General features: G+C 35.1%; 1 protein-coding gene and 1 long non-coding RNA gene across 3 annotated transcripts in view; one reads left to right on the forward strand and one right to left on the reverse strand.

Annotated features, from left to right (window-relative positions):
* Nucleotides 1-26512, forward strand: part of LOC117609115 (uncharacterized) — a 34058-nt gene extending 7546 nt beyond the window's left edge. The window contains exons 2-4 of one of the 2 annotated variants that reach the window (XM_034335028.2): nt 16397-16589; nt 16933-17077; nt 18739-26512. In XM_034335028.2, the coding sequence (XP_034190919.1) occupies nt 16398-16589; nt 16933-17077; nt 18739-19016 (615 nt within the window). In that variant the 5' untranslated portion in view covers nt 16397 and the 3' untranslated portion in view covers nt 19017-26512. Of the gene's footprint in view, nt 1-1004; nt 10318-16396; nt 16590-16932; nt 17078-18738 lie in introns of those variants that run through there. The other variant, XM_034335021.2, reaches the window with a different exon arrangement.
* LOC143305713 (uncharacterized) overlaps nt 1-26951 on the reverse strand; it is a 55957-nt gene that overhangs the window by 6981 nt on the left and 22025 nt on the right. Inside the window, exon 2 of the long non-coding RNA XR_013062824.1 lies at nt 11657-11771. This is a non-coding gene — a long non-coding RNA (uncharacterized LOC143305713). The remainder of the gene's footprint in view (nt 1-11656; nt 11772-26951) is intronic.

Genomic DNA, 26951 nt, shown 5'->3' on the forward strand with positions numbered 1-26951 from the left:
CGAAACATATACTTAATTCGTATATTAATTATCCTTAATTAATATTGGAAATGTATGAAATTTATAAAATGAAAATAATATGAAATAGAAAATTAAATTAGAATTGGGATTCTCTCCATGGTCCGCCGTCCGAGGGTTAAGCGCTTTATTTCGCTTTATTTTGTATAATAGGATTAAAAATACATTGGAAACAAACACACTTAACGCTTACAATTTTTAATTGATGTAGTATATAATTTTATAAGAAATATGCATTCTATTTGTGCGCACAAAGCACGGGACAAAGGAAATGGGGTGCAACGAAATAATTAAACTTCGGTATAACAAAGATTCTATCTTTACACTTTCCGGTCGACGGAGTTTCGTGCATAGAAACTCGGTCGACCGAATTCCGCCTTTTCTCCGATTTAAGGGAACTGTGACAATTCGAAATTAAGAAGATGTTCATCTCGTCTCCTTTCTTCCACCTTGCTGAACTTCGTGTCGTTATGGACGACGAAACGTAATACGTGCAAGAAGAAATATACCCAGATCCGTGGGCATCAACGAGAACTTTTGGTAATTAATTAGCGGTTAGCGAGTAGTGAATTTTAGTGAAATGCGCGATTCTGTCGCGGTGCATCCTGTGAAACCTGTGGGCGAACCCTGTACAGCTTTTAGATTAACAAATTTATTTCCAACGAATGATCAAATGAAACCCAACTGCAATAGATTTACATCGAGACGAGCATTGTTCCACCGCAAGGATGCTAAATATTTTTCAAATATATATTTAAAATATATTTTTAAAGAATAGTAAGAATGAATTAGTTGAAAATGACATAATGGTAACGCGATGCTCGTCTCGGCGCAATTTACGTTTACACTGAAAGAGCAAGTAAAAAAAGAAAATTGGGGAAAGTAAGGAAAGTGGTGGTAATATTCGTAGAAAGAGAAGGGGGAATAGAAGGAAGAGGGAGTTGTAGAGGATTGACTGAGCAAGGGTTATCTTTCCGGTGTTGCAGGATGCACGCGGTTGGATTGCATTCGGCGCTGGCCATCAAGCGTCAGAGAAAGCGTCGGGACGAGCAGCGTCGTGCCCGCGAGCGTCGTTATAGCGCGCAGTCGGGCGAGAGCGGGCTGACATCTCCGAGGGCATCGACCGATTCCTTGGACCATCCGCCGAGACACCATAAACATGGACATCCGAATCGTTCCGCTGGCCAAGGGATGCTGGATACGAAGGTGGTTACGTCGATCGGGATGCTTCACATCGGTGTGGTGTTCCTTGTACTCGGAGGTTTTCTTCTGATGAGTGGCTTGTTACCCGGAGATCTGGCCCAATGGGGCACCAAAGCGTCTGGCGGTTGGTGGAACGAGTTGGTGGCTATAGGGTTGTTCGCCATTATCGTCGGTATATTCCTGATAGTCCTGAACAGAGTGATCGCGAAGAGGGAGGAGAACGATTTGGAGGAATACGTACAGAGGCAATTGACCAGGTCAAGGTCTGGACATAGATTGGAAAGGGACGTCGAGACGGGCGGGTTATCCACGAAACACGCAAGAAGAGCGAGGCAAATGCAGCAAATGATAGCCAGCGAAGTGGAATCCATCGAGTCGCAGAATGAGAAAGAATCCGAAGGATCCCCGCCCAGAAGTCCTCCGCCTGCTTACTCGCCGCCCCCGACGATGAACGGAGATCATCAAACGGCACAATCGACCCTATTCCTCGAGCAGATCACCGAGGAGGAGATCATCAGCGATCGCGTGGAAACGTCAACGACCAATAGCTTGAGTCCTGGCTCGCCTAGCGAGACACGGGAATTACTCCAGAACCCTCGCCACTCGAAGCAGAATGGTAACCCTCAGCAGGTTCATCGACCGCTCTACGTGTCCAGGATCTAGATACCGGCAGATCTTTGGTATACCTTCTATGTTCAAAGAACCGCGAGAATCTCGTATCGGGAGCAAATTCGAGGAAGAAAATTTTTACGAGGACAAGCTTTTATATGTATGTACGTCTTCGAACAGCGTATCTTCTACTGTTTCTACGTTATCCTGTCGATTGTTTATTTCACACGGATAAGCGAAACGATCGAACAATCTGGCAGTTTGCTCGGAAATCGTTTAGAGATGATTTTCCAATTGCATACGTGTTGAAGAATAGAAGTATATAAACGAAGATATTAGAAATTGAACAATTTAGGAATATATTAAAGTTTTCAATCAACAATTTTCAATTTTTTTTTCTTATCTTAAGTAGAATTTTGTTTAGAATTCATTCACGTTACGATAAATCGAATATATAATCGTTGTAGTTACTTGTTCGAAGTTATCGAGATTTCACTGATTTATTTATTATTGTAGGCATTTCAAATTGATTTAGTACGAAGGATCTCACTACCATCAATGATTTCCTATAATAATAGAAAGTGATTAAACCGTGGGACCAAAGTTTTGTTCACCTATGTATTTTCACTACGAACACTACAGTGGATAATTTCGTTTCATTTATACAATAGCGATTGACATTAGGACAGTAACACGATGCCTTTTAATTGAAATAAATCAGTTCGATTCCGATCATCAGTTTCCACCATATATATTTAAAATTTTCTTATGAATTCTTTTCATTTCTTTCATGCCTGAACGATTTTACGATTCCCGTAAATCTATTGGTTTATTTGAGTTACGAATATCATGGTAATGTTTGGATGTCCATCGATGGTGTATAAATGAAAGAGAACAGCATGTAATGGTATAGTTGCAAATTTTATAATAATTTGAATTAATCGAATTAACTGATTTCAAGCGTATTTTATCAGAAGCATCGTTACAAGACATGCAAAGTAACCGATTGGCTATAAAATGGATAACTAATTGAATCGACAAGTAAATTTTCAACAATTGAAATCTCAAAGGAGAAACTAATTAATTATCTCAAGAAATTACAGTAGTGAGGTCATTTATTCTTACTATCAGTAGCGTTTCTTTCAAAATGATTCGACATCTCGATAATTTCAGTTCACGAATATTTAAACTACAAACACAAATTTTCGATTACCACCTTTATAATTAACCCTTGCACGGCGGAGCCTGGCTAAATTGTGACCCAAACTTACCATAAATATACAGAAGGGTTTTCTAATTTTGAAAGGGACAGTGTAAAATTTAGAAAATGGAAATAATATGAGACACAAAATTACATTAAAATTGGGGCTCTCTCCATGGTCCGCCGTTCGAGGGTTAACAATGCATACGAAAAGACGACGAGAATTAAACGGTGCAACGATACGCGTGTAGCTTTTCGACGACACCAAAATCGAGAACTCTAAATCATTAGGAAGCAAGAAGAATCTTCTTTGAGAATAGTATGTTTACGTATCTTTTAGACCGCTGTCTGACGGTACCCTTTGAATTTGCTCGCTGATTCGTCGAGTGCGAGTCAACGAAGGGAGAAGGTGAAAGAGGAATCCGAAAATTGCATCTGTATCGAACCCATGAAATGATAAAACCTTTCGTCCATTAAAGCTTTTACTAGGCTGACGACTTCTGTAGTAGAGTTAAGGAACGTCTTGATCAGTTGAAAGTAAGCGATCATTCGAGGTGCGAAATTTTCCGAACTCTTGCGGTATTCGAAGAACGACGGAGAGAAAAGGAAACGGGAAAGAGGAAAAATTCTGAAAGAAGTCGTCTTGGAGGGTCGATCGAAGTACCGACCTAAGCGACGAAAAAATGAATTCAACTATGTGCATTCAAGGACCAAGATTTAATTAATTCGAGGAGCGAGGTGGAACAATTTTAAAGAAGATCTCGAAGATAACGATGCCAAAGAGAGGACGGAAGTAACGCGTAGATGATATGTTTCTTCGTTCGCGGAATATCACTAATTAATCGTGTGTGTCAGAAATTTGCTTTAGCAGTCGTTTAAGGAGAAGAGGAGAGGTCTCCGGCGCCAACATACTCATTACACATAATATTTATATCGTAAGTAACAACGGACTCGAGATCGGGACTATGTGTTGTTAGAAGCACAATTTATCAAAACCGATGTTCTTCAACGTTTAAGAAAGTTGGTCTCGATGTCACGAGTCTGATATCAGTCATTGCACATGCGAAGTCAACGAAATTCATAAGAACGGATGAAGTTGTAAAAAAGACGCTCCCTTTTCGATTTCGATGATTTTTCAATATGTTGGAAATTCGACATTTTATATAACTTTTCTTTTAGTTCCTGAGATATTCGCGAAAAAATATCATTATCACTACAGTGAATTTTGTCTATAAATGTAAGCCAAAGTTCGGTCCTGAACGTTTCGCTTTCATTGAATTTTTACTGCATTGTGGTGGCACTGCCTATGAGTTCACTAGCGAAAAGATCACCCTATAGGTTAGAGAAAAAAAGTTGCGTAAAATCTAGAATTTTACGATATATTAAGAAATCATCGAAATCGGAAGGGGAGTAGTTTTTTTAACAAGTACATCAAGAAATGAGACCTAACAATTGGAACGGTTGTCGTTAAGAACTTTCTACAATTATTATAATTGGTTCCAATGGAATTTCAGCTCTTTTCCTTTTATCAATGAATTATAGAAAGTTTCAGTAGGACTTTTTACGTGAAGGAAACATTTAAATCGTAAAGTGCTGTGAATCTCGAGCAATTTTTAACTTTATGCAAATTTAAAGTTATAATTGTTAACTGTTTCTTAAAGAATATCATTCTTCAAGTACTAAGATATTGGCTATCTGAGATCAGTTAAATACGTTTTGTCTTCTTTATATTCATTACCTCATTCTTCATCTCAGAAATAAAGAATCAGTTACGACGAAACGAACAAAACGAAACGAAAGTGAACAATAAAGTATACGGTAATAACTGAACGAAATCTCTCCGATAATCATGATGTGTTACCGCAGGGATAGGCATCAATCTCGATACAGTAGCCGTTCGATAATTCCCTGCCATATAATTTTCTGTTAGGAACGCCCCATGTTCATATGCATTACTCACCCCTGCGCGTCTACCCCACTATCTCGCTTAGATAATCAATGAACGTATAGCTGTGTCACATAAACGAACTGTGAAAAATGAGCACAGTTCTTTAGAAGAGCTACTTCTAGAGCCCTAAAGACGGGGAATTATTGAGCAGCTACTGTATACCATAATTGAGTACACATCAACACGTGTTCGGTCATCTTAATTATAAAAATCATTGACAGTGGGGATCGTGGCTAAAATGGCACTGCCATGAAGTACCCTTTTATGCCAGGTACTGTGCAGAGCTGGAAAGAAGTCACTCGAGATGACGCAGGATATTTATTATACATTAGTCTATTAGTGGATGTGATCATTTCGATAAAAGATAAAAATGTGTGCATTTTATTCCTATGGTTATATTAAAAAAGAGGGAATCCTATGCCTTCCAAGTGCCATCTTTCCAGATCGGTACAGTGATCGCATACCCCACTATTCCATCCATAGTATCCGTCCCTATAACGCCACCCTTCCCTATAGAGCTGCTAGTAAAGTAGGCTCAAGCTCCCAAATATTCCAGACATAGGCATTTTTTGTTCCCATGCCTGGTCTAAACGCACCATAGTGCACACAATGAAACTAACAATGGAAGAGATTTCCAAAGTGAGCTCCACCGACTGAAACGTTTAATTCTGACCCTGATTAACCTTCTACGTGTCGAAGACAAATAACGAGTAATCTTTTGAAATATTTGTATCTTAATAGAACAACGAGTGATTGAGATAAAGTATTTGTTCCATTATTATAAGTCACGATGGCGCATGGGTGAAAAAGACGAAGAAAATATTATTGAATATACGACGAATTGTACAGGCGATTAAAATTGAAAATTGCATCCAGATTCGAGCACGCTTATTCTTACATTTCGTTCGCAATATCTTGGTAGCATCAAAACGAATTACATTTACATATAACGTACCTGCTTTCTCATAAATGCATTCAAATTAAAGGTGTGAGGGTATTCGAGAAGACGGGTTGGAATATTACATAGATATGAAAAGTAGGCCGATAAGGCTTTGATTAACGATTTTCCGAAAATTCGTATAGCAGGGAAACTTGGCTGAGTTGGTTCAAATTTTTCCGCACTAGTTTGATCGGCGCGAATTTTATCGAGTTCGCCTGAGCCCGTAATTTCGGATACCCCAATACCCTTAATTGAAATTTATACACGTTGCTTTTAAGATTATTAGTAAAGGCAGTTGCAATCTCTTTCGGTGTTTCGAACCAGGGGTTTGGAGTGTCCAGTGACTGATAGCGCGGTATCGTTAAGATAGTTGGTAATTTTAATATGCTATATTCCATTTTATAGTACTATGGGTATTTAACTACATATGCTAGCTTTAGACGGCGAGATAATCGAAAACGACCCGATTCACGTTCGTTCGCGTTTTATCATTCTTTGTTACTGATCTCGCGTAAATAGAGCATGCTGATTATTTATTTTCTTTCCTTTGGCTCGTGAAAATTATACGAACGTGTTACAGACAATAGAGAGTTGTAAAGATTCGAATTTTCGTTGCAGCACAAAGTCTGTCCCGCAACCTGGTCGTTTTCGAGTGTCTTCAAGAAGAAATTGCCACGCTCGGGCGCTACCATTCTGTGATCCAATGAAAAACTTAATTAATTAAACTCATACCGACAAAAAAAGGTGGATAACATTCTTTCGAAGAATCTTACTCTGTACATATATATACTATTATACATCTCTACCTTTTTTAAATTGGGGCACCGTGTATTTATTAATGAGAAAAGAGGGCAAGAAACGAGAGAAATGTCGAAGACAAGATAGGGAAAGAAAAAAAAAAAAAGTGACGTCCCCACTTTTCGTATTTCGCGTAATTCCAACTTTTTGTGTGCTCTTGCAAGGCTAAGAAAGAAAGGGAGGGAGGGCGCGAAACAGAGTGAAAGATAAAGAGAGAAAGGGTGAGAGAAATTGGTATACACAAGGAACGCTCAAAAGAAAACAAAAAAAATACAGTTCGGTTAGATTGAATGTTGAGTGAAAGTGCCTTTTGCGATGTGTTTTGTATTTCATCTAGCTTTTCGGTGTTGAAGGGAAACGACTTTTTTTTTTATTGATATGTTCATGAAGTTTTCTCTATCGCCTGTGACGATCAATAATGTTTCACAATTTTTCTAATTTTTTATAAGCTCGATATGTAAGTTACGAATTTCTTGCTCTTGTGTTTTTTATAAGTATAGGGTGTTTCATAAATGAAGAAATAATTTTAGGGGTAGTGGAGTAAATAATTTATATTATGTATATGATTTTCACAATTTTTGTAAATAAAAGCATTTTCTTCGAAAATTGATACAATATTAGTGCAATACTAATTTCTGAAGGATGTAAACTAAATTATTTATTAAACAATTAAAATTTTTTGAATATTTATGAAACGCCCTATACCTGAAACCAGTAACTATTGGCATCTGAATTGAAAGAAACTATGTTAAATGTTTCTCCAAAAAGTGTTTCCTAATGAAACGTTATGTGGACAATGGTTCACAAAATTAAACTTATCAAATTGCATAGGCAATTTAAATATCATTTGTATACATCTTATAATATTCTTATCCATATCTGAATTACGTGTAAGTGTTAAGATGATGTTACCAAAATGAAGAAAATTAAAACATTCTATTTTCTTATCTCGAAATTAACGAATAATTATTTGCGTAAAACAATTCTACAATGTTTACGAAAAGAATTTTTAATTAGTATGTACAGTAGCGCAACTGAGAGCAGGGGCGTCAGAATTAAAGAAAATTAAAATTTTGAGAATTCTTGTTTATCTAATTGACTTGACTGCGAATGTACCTCGAGCTCGTAATAATGTACAACTATGGGCATAGGGCACTACTTGCTGAGCATCCCTTCCCTATAGCATAATTATGGTTGCGCCACTGTCTATAATGATGATATTTAGGTGACAATAATTATTGGTTTATCAAAAAACGTTCAACGTTATTTGTTACCGCGGTACCTTTTAATATAAGAGCGCATACAATTGTAAAGAATTAATTTACTTCTTTCATTCCTTCGAAACTGAAAGGCTGAAATTGCAGATTAACTTTAATCGTAGGTGATTCAGTACTTCTCTTGTATTCATTTAAATGATCTATCTATTATACATTGTACATGTATATTCTCTGAAAGGTGAACTTATTCTATATTATACCGGGTTGTAACTTTTTATTGCTATATATTATAATGGATTTTTAACGCACGACAGATATCTTATTAGGAATCGAACCTGTATCAATAGAGGGACGGGGTTAATTGAAAATTGGCGGGTTCCACGGCACGTTAAATCGAGATACAGAAATATCCTAAAATAAGTGGTACAGTTACTTTTACCTAATACCTTGCGCACATTCGTACAGTTTATCCAACGAGACGAGACAGTAAATTCGAAGAAATTCACGTGCTCGAAGCAGGCCCAACTCACAGTAAATACACAGATCTCGACCGAAGCGTTTGAAGAACCGGAAACAACTGTGCTTCGATTCTACGTCGAGCGCGTGAATTTGTAAACATATACTGACTCGTCTCGTTGGACGGATTATAGAGTGTGAAAGCTTATGAAATAAAGCTTCGTGTTACTATTGAGGGTCTCGTCGAACGGTCATTGAACTAATAATGTCTTATGAAAAATTATGTATATTTATTTGTCCAAATGAAAAATAGTATAAAATTTAGAAAATGAAAATAATATGAAATATAAAATTAAAGTAAAAATGGGGTTCTCTCTATGATCCGTCATTCGAGGGTTAATAATGTTAAAGGTTCTTGATAGTTTTCATTTTTATGACTATAATACGTTTGCCATGTGAATGTATAATTTATAGTATTTAGTCTAATTTGAGCATCCATGTTAAAAACTGAAGGAAAAGGAACTGGGTCAATGTGCCTCTCCGAAGGGACCCTCAAGCACGAGAGGTACTTTAAAGAATTTCATCAGGACATTCGCAGGATTATTTTTCCTACGATTGCGAGTTTAATAGTGATAAGCAAAGCGTTGATGGGTTAATTAACGAGAGATGAGTCTCGCGTGGGTGGTGTGCATCGCACGAGGCGGGCACAATTTCTCGTATTGAGCGACTAATACAATTTGTGAAAGTTTACACTTTAAGCTCAGTTTATACTAGATCGTAACCTTGCTCGGTAATTAATTTTTTTCTCAAACTTCATTACATAGAAAAGGATTATTCAAAAACGTAAGATATCGTGAAAAAACAAAATGGCATCACGTGATGTCCTTAGCTGTAACGTGACACTTACGCATGCGCGCGCAACCTCCTAGCGAGGAAAAAGTCCCAGAATCGCGTATCACTACACGAAGGGATGAAAACCACTATGAAGGTGCGATGATGGTATGGTCTAGTATAAACTGACCTTTATTCTTCCAAGCGCGCCTTTCCGTGGCAAAGTTGATAAAACAACCGTTTTACAAGTCTTCTGTATACGGGGATGGTTCCATCGAGACCGTAATAGACCCGCGACGTTCCCCGCTTATCGATTCGACGTTCCGAAGGATGGGAAAGAAGGCGAGGCGGTTTGAAACGAGGAACTCGATGAGACTTGATAGAACGAAGAATTCCTTCGTGAACCCGGAATCGAAATTTCTTAGTAATAAGAAATCCGTCGATCCTTACGAAGGGTAAAATCTATACCGTTGTTTCCTTGTTAAGACGTTTCGTGTAATCGTAAAATAACGAGTTCGCTGCAGAAAAGAAACTGAAGATACGATAAGGGAAACAAGGGAAACATTGAGGGGACCTCGCAGTTCTGACGTCTTCGAAAGGAAAGAATAAATCAGAATTTATGGTCGTAACGATAGCGTTCTTAGGGAACATTTCAAGGAATGAAATCCCTTCGAAAGCGATTAATTTAACGTGTAAGCTTATTGCATGTACAAGTCCTAAGGTATAAAAATACACGATAAGGGAGACGAATGGCTGGGATGAGCGGTGACGATCTTTATCATTGTTATAATTATAGTTCTTACATACATTATTGCAATACTTATTACTATCGCAACTGTTATAAATAGATATTAAGAAGCTTTCTTATGCCGTTTCTCTATTGTACCACTTATATACACATGATGCACGACTTTTCGAGAATAAATCTTTATGAAACGCTCCAGTCTTTGTAACTTGGTTGTTCTTTCTAGATTTTACGCGACAATCCTCGATGCGTATAAAGCAACCTCATTTTTAAATAATTATTTATTAAACAAATTTAATAGATTAAGGATCAACAGGGCCGACGGAAAACGTGAATTACTTTTCCATGTTTCACTGTTATTCTGTCAGAGAAAAAGAAGCATTTTTACAGGAGAAAATATTTTGCAATTTTTTCCCAAAAGCATTCTATAATTCTCCTGAGTATGAATATTATATTAATTATGTAGTTCTCTTAGAATTATATCTAAAAAAGCGTCGATTCTGTGGATCCTTAAATGGTGTTATTGAAAATGAATATTAATTTGTAACATTCTGAGATACAGTACATCTCTGAAATGTTATACTTCTGAAGATACATGTTAGAGAGCCGGACGTTGTTCTCGTTCATCCGACTCGAGCAGTAATAAACCACGAGTCGGTGAACCGGGCAACTTTTTATCCAGGTCGTTGAATTTATCTCATTGCGCAGTACCCCGGTAAAAAATCCATATCGCATAAACGTCAGCCAAAAAATTTACAAATATATTCCGTATCATCGCGATAATTTCATTAAAAATTGTTTATTTCAAAAAGAGTTAATAACTTTCCTGACTCGAAATTGTGTTAACATTTTAAGTACCAACCTTTTAGTGTTCTCTCAATCGAAGTAAACTTGATAAAAAAATTTTTTATATATTAATTAATAGTGGTAACATTAAATATTTTATACGTTTATTAGACCTTTGAGTTGAAATGAAAAAGCTAACTACCCTAAACCTGAATGTGTCTCAGGTAAAGCATGGAATATCGAAATAGAGGGAAGTGAATATGAAATCGTGAAACGTGAGGTTCGATTACTTTCAAATATAGGAAAATATGCTGAGACCCGATAAAATATTAGATCTGGTCAACGGGAAATTGCTTCTGAAATTCTTCAAATAGAATCGACGATTGAAAGGTTTCTTTCGTGTTTGTTTAAAACCCGATGCACTTTGCTTTTCCAATAGCGCAAAGCATTATCGATCTAATAAGATAATGTGTTCAATTTAAGTTTTAAGTGCTTGCAGTTAACTCGCGTCTTAGACGTCCTTCTTATACTAACTTTAAATAAAATGTTTGTTACGTATCAAATTTATTACAGCAATAAAATTAGAGCAAAGATTTATTTCCTGCAATTTTCAATAGATGTTTTGTTTTATTGTATAAATATCAATACCAGTATACTTTCAGAAGTTCCGAATGTTTAAATAACAGATGGAAGATTTAGATTCAATTAACAGTAGTCTGATTGCAAGTGTTTTCATTTAATTTAATTTCAAAACAACTTGAAGATAAACGTTTGAAGAAGGATGTCTTTGATGTTTTAGTAGTTCAGAATAATTAAACAATAATGATAAAATTTTACTTGAATCTACGAAAGATATTTTATAAACTTTTATCACAGGTTGAGATAAATAAATACTCGAAGTTACCTTGTCTGCTTTTGGGCGAATAAATAGTTGGTGTCAACCGCAACTGACCGTATAAACATTTTAATATCGTCATTGTCGGATGGCAGATATCTCATCACATCAGTAAATCAGTCATCTGGAACAATGAAAAATGTCGGACGACGTCGCTATAGTGTAAATCTTTTAGTCAAACGACTTAAAGTCTTTTAGGAGCAATATGGATAGATAAGGACGTGAAACCATTTTTTATGTCAACATTCTGCTTGACTATCGGGCAGTCCTTGTCTTTCCCGTAAGGATTATTTTAATCCTCATAAGTAGTGGAAAGATAGAGTTAAGTTATATTAGAATTTACATATGAGCCCCCATTTGCTAAATCACTGATCTCTAAGAAACAAAAAGTAGGGAAACTTGATTTTCGGGCATACACATTTATTTATAAGTTGAGAACCACTGATATAGCGTACTTATCCAATTAGTTCTCTTGGTATATACATATTATCTGGGTGTAAAGTTATCAACATTTGAGTAGCTGTTGGCCCACTCGTGTAAACAATAGTGGCACTTCAAGTCGATGGTAGTTTAAGATTCTTAACAATATATTAAAGAACCACTTGTTGTATAAAAGAATAGAGAGTAATTTTCTTTATCGTTTTAAAATTATTCTCCATTTCTGTTCTACTTTGCATAGCTGTTTCAGAGTTTAACTACTATTCGCTTTGCATTATGTCATCGTGTTCACTTGACGAGTAATGATGTCAAATCGCTTGATCGACAGTGATTAGCATGATCAACGTTAACACGTTGATGTTAATAAATTGCATAAATGTTTTGATATAAATTGATAAATTCGTAGGGGTTCCGGAGTTCCGGGTCCTACCGCAGGCTCTCACCCCTTGCGTATAGAGGTTTACGCGGGAAAATTCGAATTGAATACAAAGTAATAATTAATGATTGTATTATTTTCTTTTCTAAATTACTTTTAATATTAACATCGTCAGAATTATTATTTTGAGAAATCCTGTTGCACAGAAAATGACATAACCGCAATACATCATATTTGGGATAAGATCCCTGACATTGACGTCAAAAAGTGATCGATTCGACGTGGGATAATCCAGCTTAGTCGATTGAGCAATGTAAGGTTTGACATTGGCATGGAGCAATGGGGTTAAATATTTTAAATGTTATTCCAAATATAATATGATGTTTTACCAAGAAAAGATCATAATAATCTATAAAATCTACAGCAATTTTACTTGTTAATATTTTTACATGCTGTTTATTGATTGCCATCTTTGTTACCACATTATTAATTGATTTTTGAAGTTAGAATTCATCAGTGCATTTCTAAATATAACTATAAATTGTACCAGTAAATGAAAAATGAACGAAATGAAAGTAAATCTATAATTAATTAAAAAAGTAATGGGTTACTTATGTACCTAAAGAAGATTGTTTCTGCATTTATTGCCTCCTTACCCGGTTAACAAGGATCATATTTCCTCTAGTTAAAAATATACGAAAGCAATTAAAATGATTGTAAATTCGCTTTTACCGTTGGTACTAGCAACCCCATGGAACCTGGGTATATCCTAGCTGGATGGTGAGCCCGGAGGGTGAAGGGAGTGAACATAGCAACGTATCGACCGACGGGGTCAGTTGAGGTCACCAAAGTTCATACCGTCTCCCGGTTCACAAACCCACCGAAAGTACAGCCGCCATTTCGTATTGTTCAACTACCGTTTTATAAAAATCGACCCACTCTTTATGACCTCCATTTCACACTTTTTTAAGGACAATTATCCCGATGCTGTAATATGTTACGTTCGCTTTTGAACGAGCAACAATAAAAGATGGAGGAAGTTATTTATATAACATGGATTTCCTTTGGGGTATTAAAATTGTGATTGCAAAAGTGATAATTTTATAATTTTTTTCAAAAAACTTTAAACAAAATTAATTTATAAGATAAAAAAATAATAAATTATATGTATCTGGTACTTTTAATAAAATTAATGGACTTGCTTATGTAAATATTTCATTAAAATATTTGGTAAACAATCATGATTCATTAATGCGGAATATTAATATAACAGATGTAATGATAAAATATATTAAAATGAATAAACATCAAGTATTTGTTTTTAAATTAATTGTATAGGATTATTCTGATTCGAATTTCTGTAATTAACAATTAATGGTTATAAAAGTAATGCAATCTCAATTTGTACCATGTACATTAACAATTAAGAATTGAAAATTAATGTTTAATAATTAAGATTGATATTATGTAGGTTGTAAAACATAGAGCTTTCGGATTATCAAGTGTACCCAGGATAGATGTAGATTAATCCGTAGTGTTATCATCACTTATATTCTAGAACGAGATATCTCATTTTTACATACTCTATATGATAGATAATGAGTAAAGTCTTGTGTAAACTTCGAAAATTAGAGTGAATATATTCATTGATAGGAATCAGATATTTTAGCACTTTAAAAAATGAGTACACAGCCTATAAAAGTGCTACAATTTAGAAGCTTGAAAAATTGTTCGCTTCCATTGCCCCATCCGCGGCAATATAACGAGAGTGTTTCCCAAGGAAACACCGTAGCCCAATCGAAATATTGAAGCACCCAAGAACGTCAATAAAGCCAGCGGATATGATATTAATCCGATTTGGCATCCCATCCTGCCAGTACTTGAACATCAATAGCTGCATAAAGAAAGCATCGCGTTAAGTTTTATAGGTGACAACTGGACCAGAATTTGCCAGATTCAGGTCAACTTTGAAAAAATTTTATATCCGCTATCATTTCGGAAAAAATAGCTTAAAACACTTTATTTGGACCAGCTAACCTAATCAGACCTACTTTCTTTCCTTCTGTCACCAATAAACTCTTCAGCTTCTAACAGGAAGAGGTATGTCGGAGGATCTTCTTCTACGGTTCAGTGGAATGAGAAAGTAGAGATGGTAGTCAAAAGTGGCTCGTGAACCACAGTTTGACCATGCCTGCAATAAGGTATCACCTAGATCCTATGCGGCTACTTCCAAAGGGTCCTCCTCTGCCTCATGCTATGCATCTGGTTCCAAAGTAAAGTGAAGCAAAAAGGTAAGAAAGGTGAAGCTGGAGAGCTGGGAATGATTTATTACGTCGCACAAGTCCTTGGAGTCCTGGGGTACCATTATAAGCTCAAGATAGGTATAGTAGCTATGATAAGCCCTCTAGGATAGTAGGAAGGCTACTTTAGATTTACAGTCAGCCTACTTCTGGATGCTTATATCTCACTCGGGTGATGGGGAGAAGGATAATACACCGAGGCAGGGGTGTCATAAGAGAAAGTACACACTTCGTATCCGGTACCGCAGAGTCGCTCCTTTCACGGAGGCAGAAGTCGCAGCATCTTAAGAAGCGACTTAGCCAGACGTTGATACCTCTGGGACGGGTCTTCGGCCGACAGTTCGGGTTTAGTTCGGGAAAGTCAACAGAGGACGCGATCTGACATCACCCCAAACACTTTTGCCAACGTCTGCTGGTCTCTATTTCTTCATGGTCTGAAATTGCGACGCTGTCTGTGGAATGTTTTTGAAGCGCAATCCAGTTATCTCAGCGGCTACCGAGTTAAGCTTTTAGAAGGTTTCGTGGAGATTTCCAAGCAGGCCCCGAGGGGATGTCCCCAAGGCTCTGTACTCGGTTCTTACTGCTGGAATTTGGTGTTCAACTATCTTCTGAGATCGATAGAAGTGGTATTTGGCCAGAGGTATACCGTACACTCCGGACAATTTTCTAGTTCTTGCGAGCGACGACAGTAGGCGTACGTTAGAAGAAGAGGGTCAACACGTCATTAGACACATAGTCAGTTGATGTAAATCGGTTAAGCTCGAGGTCTTGGCTCGCAAAACTGAGGGGACAGTTGTAGACAGACGGAAGAAGGGGAGGGGGCTCGCAACTGGAGCGGAAACACAAGGCCAGGGAGCTCTAGGATTAAGCCCGTCGGTCACCGTACGGTATCTTAGCATCTACTTCAGTAGGGGCATAAGCGTTCATAACTGTTCACGTTATAGTATCTATAGTCGTGCGCGTTCCGTGTGCTAGCGAGAACGCACGACTCTCGGGTAGCCATCTAGCGGTCGTAACAGCGAACTTACGGTCCCTGTCTTACGGCATCGGAGAGAGGATCGCAACCTGATACTAGGTTGAGGCGTTACTATTGGAACCATCGCTAACTATGCCTCCCGATGGTGCAACTGCGTTGGGTACTTGTTGGGTACATGACAGTAGTCTTATCGCTTATGACAGAATGTTGGAAGAGAGAAGAAGAAAATGTGAAGCTAGGCTAGGCAACTTCCCCTACTTATCTCACTATGTCCGTCATCGCTTCCCCGAGACTTATCAAGTGACAAACTGTGGCATCCTGAGGCTCCAAGATATTTCGCGCCTGCCTCTAGTTTACTTGTTCGTTGTGATTGCATACAGTCTGAACTTGTTGTGGTCACTTTTAGACATGTCACTCTAAAATTGTCTCTGTCATTTTTAGGAATGAGGAAAAGTTTATAAAACACATTTGTTTTATAAATTGTATATGAATTCTTATTTTCGTTTAGCATTTTAATTTTTATAAATAAAAACATTCTTTTGCATAAGTCTATCTTTGTTATACCCTGCATCTACTTGTATATTTTTATAATTTTCTTGAAATGTCTTCAAGATATTTGTCAAATTGTGATTATCAACGTTTTTACGACGATTTCACAGGATGATCGGTGCGATGCCAGCAGTGGCAGTTCGCCACGAACGCAAACGGCAAGAGAAAAGGTTGAAACGCCCTAGTCAGCTTTACCTGGGGGGCACATGGATGCCACCACCTCAAAGTTCACCACCTACCCCTAGCCCTCATGGTCCCAACAGCCATCTGGAACCTTTACCCGAGCTATATCTCTGTGGCAAGGTAATTCTTTGCTTATGAATACATCGCAAAAACATTGCTGTGTGAACGTGACTCTGTATTGATTTCACATGAACATAGGCGACGCATCTTTACATTTCATGGCATGACTTTCGAATCAGTCTATACCACGTAGTATTCTAATTTACTCCAGGTTAGCACAAAATGTTTATGAAGGCAATAAAAGTTGACATTTTAAATTTTTCTTAAAAAAGAACTAATGCATAATTTTCTAAATTTTTTACTTTATTTGAAAATTATTCTTGTTAATAGCTTTTAACAGCCCTATGATTTATATGACCGCCAGGCGTGTAAAATTATTTAACGAGAACATTGTCGTTCACAGATATCAGGGCTACACGCGGTGGTGGTCTGCCTATTGTTGGGTGCAGTGGTACTGGTTGTTGGTTTAGTCCAACTTGCCCCGGGTGCAACGACCACCGACCATAGACTCGCTCTCCTTGTAGCGGGCACTATTTTGCTTCTCTTAGGTAAGCCATCTTTTTTCAGCTCATTTCAACAGCATGAAAGAATTTTTGAAATTTTGCCAGAACTCTTCGTATCCAGCGTCAGCCGGACGAATAAGTTAAGAGATACATTTCGATATTTTATGTATGATCTTAATAAAATCCAGAGCTGTGACTAGCGTTTTCCAGACCCAGACATATAAATGAAAATCGGGGCACTTCTTATATATATTTTTTTGAATTAAAAGAAATCAGTCATTTATCTAGGATTTATTTATTTCTTGCAGTATTTTAATTCAATTTAATCATCGATTGTATGAAATATGCTTTCCTGTAAAGCAATAATAAAGGAGAGCTTAAGAAGAAATTCACCGTCTCCAGAACCTTTATAGCCTAATCATATTGCTTCCAGCTATTCATTTAACTTAACTGAGTTACTGTTACTTACTACTGTGGTCGACATAAAAACGATGAAGATTGTTTGCTTCAAGGATATTTCTCTTAATTCCTTGAGAGTTTCATTCGTCGTTTTTGCTTGTGAAATTTCAAATAATATACCACGTTATTTCTATAACATTTCTCATTATAATCACATATAGTATTGACAAAAAGATTCATCCGTCTATTTATCACCTTCGATATTAAAGTATATATATAATTAATATAGCAGCATTCATGTGGAAAAAATTTCGATTTTTGAAAAAATAATTTATCTTGTTAATCTTGTTAATAATTTTTTAACCCTTGGGGCGCGGATTATGGAGAAGGCCACAATCTTAACTTAATTTTATATTTCACATTATTTTCATTTTATAAATCTTACACTGTGTTTTTTAAAATTATTTTGCAATATATGAAACTTTTTCGTTCAAAAATTATAAATTTAACTTTAGATGAGTATCCCTCTATATGTTCCCTAAGTTTATAAGGAAAAATTATTCAGGAAGGTGATTTTTATAATGCATATCAACATTAAGAATAGGTTCTCTATTTAATAATTCAGATAAATTATTCAAAATTTATAGGTCAATAAGAAGCAATGGAAACGCAGACTTATTTTAAATGAACCTGGACTTTTCTCTCCAATTAACCATCCTCGTAGAAAAAATATATGAATAAAACATAAGGAAATTATTGGAAAGAATCAGAATGTAATGTGTCAAGTGTTACTATAAAATAAATGTTTATACCTATAGCAGTATTTTTATGTAGTTATTTAGTTTGATCGCAATAGAATGTTCTGTATTTTAGTATATTGCCTAAAATGCAAATTAAAATGAATACAGATGTAAAAGCTTTACAACATTTGCATGTTCATTAAATTTTGAAACCTCGATAAAATTCATATGCATCGACGCGGTAAACATACACTTACGAACAAAGCACGGTTCGGAATTAAATTTGGAAAGTACCTTAGAGCTCATTAATTATACGATGTTAATGATGTATCAATATGGAATTTATCATATAAATTTGGATGAAATTCTGGTAGTACAGAACTAATTACAAGGTGATATTTGAAATTTGTACAAGATTAATTACTGGACACATAGCTGATATTAATAAACTCAACTTTTTCTATTTGCCTATTTTGCCTAGGGATAAACGCGGCCCTGACTGTATCGCTGAATACGTTATCCTACTATTATTAAAAACAGCAGAGCGTAAAAGATACGAATTTGCAGGTATCATTCTGGCAGCCGTAAGATGTTACGTGCTGCACTGTGTACCATTACCAACCGAGTCGCCGGTGGCAACCCCGGTTCCACCGCCGGCCAACGAACAAGCAGGACTTCCGAGAGGCCCGTTGGACCTACTAATAGGCCACCAAAATCAACCAGAAAACGACGCCTTGATGCAGACCGACCACCGCCATCAACACCACCATCACCACCATCACCACCACCACGGCAACCACAAGAAGAAGCGCAGCTCTCAAGGCTCCCATTCCGACGAAGCCTAATGATCGACATCAGATAACCGGCCAATTAATCGGATCGTAATTAGTCGACGATGAAAGTACCTACATCCGCTGGGAGGGAGAAACTTCCGAGGCGTCTCAGACCAAAGTAGCTAAACGAGAAAAATCACTAAAGTAGATGAAGCTTTTGGAAAGTAAACCGAAGTAAATCCGTTGAGAGGAGACATTCGTCTCTCAGAACAGTCTGTACATGTATATTATACTCGATTCTTTTATCTTTTGTAACTTTCTATATATATATATATATATATATATATATATATACATACATATACAATACATACTATATATATATATATTACGTGTAACGCGTAACGTGTACTCAGCTTGAAATGTCGCTGAGGAAAGTGCACTTTTCTATCTTGTATGCTGGCTGAGCTTTATCTAATCTGAATATCACATTATCGGCCATTGGTACGTTTGCTTATAGATGAAATGGCTACCCCAAATACTACGCGGTGGTTATCTTAAGTTTGAATGTAAATTAATTGGGAGAGAAAGAAAAGCGATTGTATCTATTGTACAGGCGACATTTTTCTGTTGGATAATTCTTGGTAAAAGGAATATCTGATTAAACGATTGACGTGGATTCCTGAAATAGATTGTTCTAGACTCTAGAATCTAGAGGTATAAGAGATACAATTCGTTTTTCTCGGTGACTTTTGTTGGCTCATTAGAAGAAAAGATGATAATTTTTCCTTCTGTGGCATCTCGGTAACTCCAACCGCATACAAAATTCAGCAGACTCTAGGAGGCCTCTTTATTACGCTTTCTGTTGGTTCATTAGCAGGAGAAATGAAAAATTAACCACCCGACGTTGAATCTTTGGGTTGGCTTATTAACCAAATGCTTTCATTGGCTCACACACGTTCAGAACCTCAGATATTTGACTTGAATTTTATCCAGATATTCGTTTTAATATCTTATTGGTAACAAAGTAGACGTAAATTGAAGTGTTAGAGATTTGCTGATTTGTAGACGACAATTGGGTGTTACTGTTTTTTCACGATGATCGAGCGTGAAACGAAAGAGACACTTCTTGTTAAGCACGCTACACGCGATCGCAGACAATTCCTTCTCACTGAAAACAAAAGCTTTGTACAAAAAACATGTTACATACATAGAACAAATGCATTGTACGCGAGAAACGTTCTACAAATTGAAAAGGAAGATAACAAAATACGTGAGAATGTTTAGAAATTTATAAAAGAAAAAAGAGTAGTTGTGTCGAAGAAAGATGAGAATAATTGGATAAAAAGAAGAATTAATGTATTAAATAATACTGTCAAAATTAGAAGAAAATTACTGAGTACGATTTCACGTGCCAATTTGTAACAAGTTCTGAATGGTTCTGTTGTTCACTCGCGATTAAATGAGGCTTCCCTAAGGAAAATGAAGATGTAGGAGAAGCTGGAATTCTCAAAATATTAATTCTGACGATATTAATATTAAAAGTAATTTAGGAAAGAAAATAATACAATCTTTAATTATTAATTACTATAAAATTTAGTATATAACTGAGAAGTATGAATAATGAATAAATATCAATTCAAATTTCCCGCGTAAGCGTTTATACGCAAGTAGTGGGAGGTCACAGATCTACATGTATATATGCGGCCCTCCCCTCCATCGTCATTTTCCCATTGGCCACCTACGGGTGTGGTGGGGGCCTGGAACGGGGTATGGAGGGGGCGTCGCGATTTTCCTTGAGGAAGACTGATTTGATCGTGAGTGTACTTATAATAGTGTTAAAAAATGATAGTATACTCTATTGAATATTCTTTCTTGTTGCTATCTTCTTATGTAGCTCCACACGTATGTTAATTATATATATATATGAGCATATGTGTACATATAAGGTAAAGTTAGGATTCTAAAATGATTGGCCTAGTGTCACCAAAAGAAACACATTTTGAATTCTATGAATTGTCATTGTTGTAGCGTATTTTTTACTATGAGTTTTGTTTATTCAGGATAACAAACATCTCTCACTGAATCGTACAACATTTACATTAATATCAGAGCGTAAGACTTTCGTTAGAAAATCTATTTTACTACGAGACGTAGTAAATTATCTAGCACGTGTTTATAAAAAAAAAAAGAAATTAATCAGACAGTTGAAATTTCGAAAGGTGTTCACGATAGAGACATCTACCCGATTCTTTCTGGACAACTGTTAAATGTTTTCTATTTTATGAGCTTCGATGGAAAACTTTTCTATAATTGATCAATAGAATATGCCACGAAAAATAAGAAACATTTTTGATTTTTCACATTACTTTACGTAATTATGATACATAACAAGAATACCATTAACGGTAAATAAATATATTTTTGTTATAAAAAACCTATACATAATATATAGGCTTTGTTATGTTATCTAAATTAATTATAAATGACAGACATTTAACTGCTATTTTTTTTTTTTTTTAAAAAGGAGGCAAGTTTAATAATTTATTAATTTTCTGGCATGGTTTTGTTGATCATTTATGAAAATTTTACGATGCTAATCGCAAAAGTGCACTCTAAAAATCACGATAAGTTTCTACCTCTGTCTTAAATTTTGCCTTTCGCGAAAAGCATCCGCCTCGACCAATTACGTGTGTACAAGGCCTATTAGAATGTAACATGGTCGTTTTGCGAAGGAAACGGTATTTAGAAGGTTTTTGATATTCTGTATAAGACTCGTTAGATTGATTTTTGTATGTACGTATATCATTATCGTTATCGATAAATTTCAGTCTCGACCAATTAGATCTTTACAAAAAGTTACAAAGTGTTAAAAAAGACTTTTTGGAAGAATTTTATCTATTCGCCAGCAATTTGTAGTTAAATGTACTTAAATTTCATTAGAATAATTTTAGTCGTACAAGAAAAAAATAGAAAAAACTTTTAAATTCTTTCCTTTTATTACGTTCGAGTCCACTTGGATAGATCTATCATATTTGTTAATTATAATTACGAATTACGCTAATAGATAATTATACTACAAAAAGACTTTTTTAACACATCATATCTTTTAATTTCTAACTTTTAATGTACAATGAAAGCAGTTGTGTGACAAAGTATCGCGTGAGATTGAAAGTTTTATTTTCATTTATGAATTCAATCTCAAAAGAAAGACTTTTTCTCTTCTCCGACACCTTGTTTGGTGTTCAAAAGCAACGTGATGAGAGAAAGCTTGAAATCGTGTGCCTGTTCATGAATGTTAAATAACAACACATTAGAAAAATAGCAGGAAATTAGAACTTTTGTAAAAATATATGTTGTTGATCTTTCTCGAGTAATCTTGTATGTAACTGAGCTTTGTTATTAACATTGTGTTCGATTTGAGAAAAAGAAAGAAAGAGACATGGAATAATGAAAAGAATGGAAGAGAGATACTTAATTAGAGGGGTGCGAAAATTCGAAAATGTCGGATCAGGTCCCAGAAAGTATCCTTGACCCAACCCCACATTTTCGGGTTCTCTAAATATGATTAAGGAACGTTGCTATTGAGTATATTTACACCTTGTCGATACATGTAACTCAGCACCTGCACCCTACCCAACTTTGATGTTATTTTTTCGAGGAAAGTTTTGAAAAGAAGGGGAAACCCGTTGGAGGTATTTCCGATAATCTTACCACGCGACATAAAATGCGGTCTACATGTGTCTTTCGAGTAACAGATATTTAAATTATCTATTTACACTGCAATATTTATACTTAAAAACAGTTACAAATTCTTCTGTGCCCGTACATCGAGAAGACTTTCACAAGAAATCCTCCTGACCAGAGCAAATGCGGATATCTTTTACAATTAAGAATGTTAGCTTTTCTAAATCTTTATCAATTGTATAATATTTAAAAATCTTCTGATTTAAGAGTACAGTGTGGATACAATTATAACTGCATCATGAATACAAATATTATTATGTTTTTAATTGAATATATTGATCTAATGTATAAACTAATGTATTCAATTTGGTGCATTTTAATTAACCAGACAATATACGGGTTATCAATGGTCTATGAAAAATTTTAATTTTTACAATGTTTTATATTAATTATCATATCTGAGTTTGCAAAACAATTCTTTTTGTACCAATTTTATTTCGAGTAAATGCAGTCCTCATCAGATACCTCTTAGTAAATGATAATTAGATATCAATTTTAATTATAACAAAAAATTGTATTCCACTGGGTTCTTCTAATTAATTAATTTAAAGAAAAACTCTGCTCGATGTACAGGTGTGCACGTTCGACTACCGTTGGGGTCCACTTAAAGTTATTAAACAAAGAAAATAAAAAAATTACATCTATGTACGTATATGAAAGCAGTTTTAAGGAATTTTACAAAGCGTTTGCACTAGATGAATGAAGGTAAAATCCGAAAGATGTTAATTTATTCTCATTCACCTAGTGCTAGTGATAATATATTATAATACGACATAATGCATATATATATAATGAAAAAAAGTATATCATACACACACTCTAATATAGTAATACGGTACACACACGAATTATTTCTGAACTAATAAGATATTTACTGCATATCTAACTTGTAAGTCGATTAAGCTTAAGTACAGCGAAAGATGAGCAGGTGTAACAAGCTCGACCTTTTGTTTAAGCGATTCGTGTAAATAGTTTCATAATTTAAGCTCGCTGATAGATAACGTTCAATGTGACTTTTTTTACATGCGACATTTTGAAACTTTTTTAATATTTTGCGCTGTTTTCCATGCTCTCTATGTCACTCTAACGAGTGAATTTGTATATACTAAATGTTTCCTTTAATTTTCATATCTAAAACAATTTTATTACTATTAAACGGTGGCAAGTTTGTAGGAAAGGGTTGAATTTCATTAGAAAGTAAAAGCGTATAATTCATTATTGTATATGAATTATCTCTGTTATAATAATTGAAAGTAAAAATGCTTCAAACTAATTAATTAATTGTAAGGATATCTTACAATATAATGATAATAAATGTTAAATAAATATTTTTTAATTTAACTATTTACTCTCTCGAATTAAATAACTTGATTTAAAATATTTTAGATATGTAAATTAGATGAAACGCATTATCCACTAATTTATCATTTATTGTAATTGAATTGATCTTCGATGATCCATGATCAATTGGACGGATTATGTTTACCAATTTAAGACTCATTGTGTGCCCGCACTGATTTATAAACTGATTAGTTTTATGAAAAGAAAGCAATTTTGATGCTTTAATTAGATAATCGCTGATTGCTGTTATTGCGCCGAACTATTTGATAATCATAAACACTAAAGAGTTTGTAGCTCTTTAAATAACATTACGCTTATAATTGATTGATTGCTTTGCTGCCGTGGTTTGCAAAAGAAGCTCGTTTGTTCCTTATGCAATACCGTCATGTATCTATTCCTATTCATCAATTTATTGCTTCTGAAGTTTTATCATCGTTAAACTCATTTTTTACATTATGTGTTGAATTATACAAAATACATAATCATGTTATTATTACGTTATGTTTCAAATATACCTCCTATATTTTGTGTACTCTTGCTCCGTTTATAAGTTTCATAGAAATTTTCCTCAGATATCAACACTTTTGTAATCGCCTCATTCATGATCCTCCTTCCGGGTGCCGCTGACGCGAGTGCGTTAAAAAATTGACGGTCAAGCACGCGATATCGCGTGATCGAAACTTCAGCGGCTGTCACTATCATCGAATCGGGCGATAACAAAAGTATTGAGAAAGCAGAAAATTATTTAGCGTAATAGAATTGTAATCGAGCCACAATACGTTAAATCCAAGACGTTCGGCTAACGATCATAGTTAAGTTATAGCGAAAGCAATAAAAATAGTGCATTCAATGCTTACAACTTCCTTTGAGCTCGATTCCGTCAACAACGCGCTAAAAGAACGGGTAGTTTCAAAGAAATGCTCTTTTCTTATCAAGCAAACCGTATTCTTGTCTGTATCAGTAGCACAACTGATCAAGGGGGGAGAAAGAAGGGTCGATCGACCCCTTATTGAGAAATTACGAACTTTTTCTTTTTAATAAATACGATAATATTTTCGAAAATTTCAGAAAACGTTATTTGAAATAAACAGAAAAAAAAGAAGAAGAAAATTAGACTTAATATAAAATAAAATTTTGTCAAACTCCCTATTTTATAATTATGATTACATCACTGGTCTGTGTACTCTAGAAATTAAGAATCGACGAACGGAATTATTCGAAATGCATTCGCCATGCACAACGTTCGAAACTCTAATTCTCGTGAGATTATGTGATCTTCTAGTTTTAAAAAAAAAGTATGTTATATATTATATATTTATTTAGGGACTCTGTTGCACGATGTGTCGGTGTTCTTTCAGAAAGGATAAATGAACCTGCGAAGTCAGACTCCAAATATACATATATGCTTATATTTATTCTATATTTTTAACTTGTTTCCCCGTCACGAATGTACTGGGACACTGTATAAGAATATATTATTATTTCTCCGTTTAATATTTATTGTACATTTATACACAGAATCATATGCATGAAAGTTAAGTTCGTGCAGACTACGATTATCGTTCAACCTTCTTATCGCATACGGCTCGAAAATTATTTGATAACGCAAGGACATCGCATGTATAAAAGACATGATCATTTTTCTTGCCGCATCCGAAATCGTCGTAACTTCGTGCGTGAAATTTCGTGACAGTTCTCAGAAGACCCCTGCCCTCTAATTCCTTTCTGATCCCACGATTTTATATGAAATAATATAAATATGATAGAATCATAAAATGCATATGCTATGTCGTATCTTCAGTTCAGCTCAAATTGTAATTATTCATTAATGTCAAAAAACTGATGAATTAAATGTCAAAATATTGATTTAATTAAATTCTTTATTATCAAAGATTTAAATTAGAACTGATCACGCCATATGCATCAAATTAACAATTATAATTGTTTCTGTACAAATATGAGGAATTGAGGGGAAAATAAAGGACTAATCCAGTGACAATATGGATATTTAGTATATTTTTCATGAAAAAGGTCTTATATTAAATACTTATTCATGGAAATAATAAATTCCAATTTATTCACATAATTTCATGTGACATTTAGTTTAGATAGTTTTCGAGGAATAAATCGTACAATTTTTGTACGCCTCAAGGAATTTTGTTAGGAAATTCATCTTGATAATAATGTTTTATTGGAGTACGTAATAATAATTTAGAAAGACTGAATTGTTTTTGAAAAATGAGAAACTGTACACGGAATTACGACGAGATTGAAGGTATGCAGAGAAACGTGTCGCGATTATTACGCACGGAGGACCTCAAGTACTGTAACCTTGTATGTGATTCTACAGTAAACAAAAATCGTGAATAACACAAAAACTCTACCGCTATTGTAACTTCCAGAGTTTAATAAAACGTTTTCACTAACAACTACGGCCTTTTAATTACGATAATCTCTTTGTTTAATTTCAAGAATTTGCATTTATTGAAATAAGTTTTATATAATTGCACGAAAAATGCAATATTTGAGCGTTTCACGATGTCGTTCAATTATTCACGGGGCAACAAAATTCCAAGGGTTGCCTCTGGAAATAGAACGATTCGAAAAGAAAAAACATTTTCAAAAGAACAGGAAATAAATCCGTTTGCAATAAAAAATGAAATACTTTTCCGCAAGGAATATCAAAAGAGGATGTCTGATTGAAAAGAGGATGAAATAAAATCCTGACTTATTGTTAGTAGTTTTTACATTGATCCCACGCGCATAACTTCAACTTTTTCGCGCCAATGGGATTTTGACATTTACATAGGTAAATTAGAGAGGAAATTTATGGTTTTATGAACAATTAGTAATAACATTTTTTTGAAATCAAGTTGAAAACATGTAGAATAAAATGAGAATGCAGGTTGTAAATATATC

Source organism: Osmia lignaria, chromosome 9 (assembly GCF_051020975.1).
Source record: "Osmia lignaria lignaria isolate PbOS001 chromosome 9, iyOsmLign1, whole genome shotgun sequence".
NCBI lineage: Eukaryota > Metazoa > Arthropoda > Insecta > Hymenoptera > Megachilidae > Osmia > Osmia lignaria.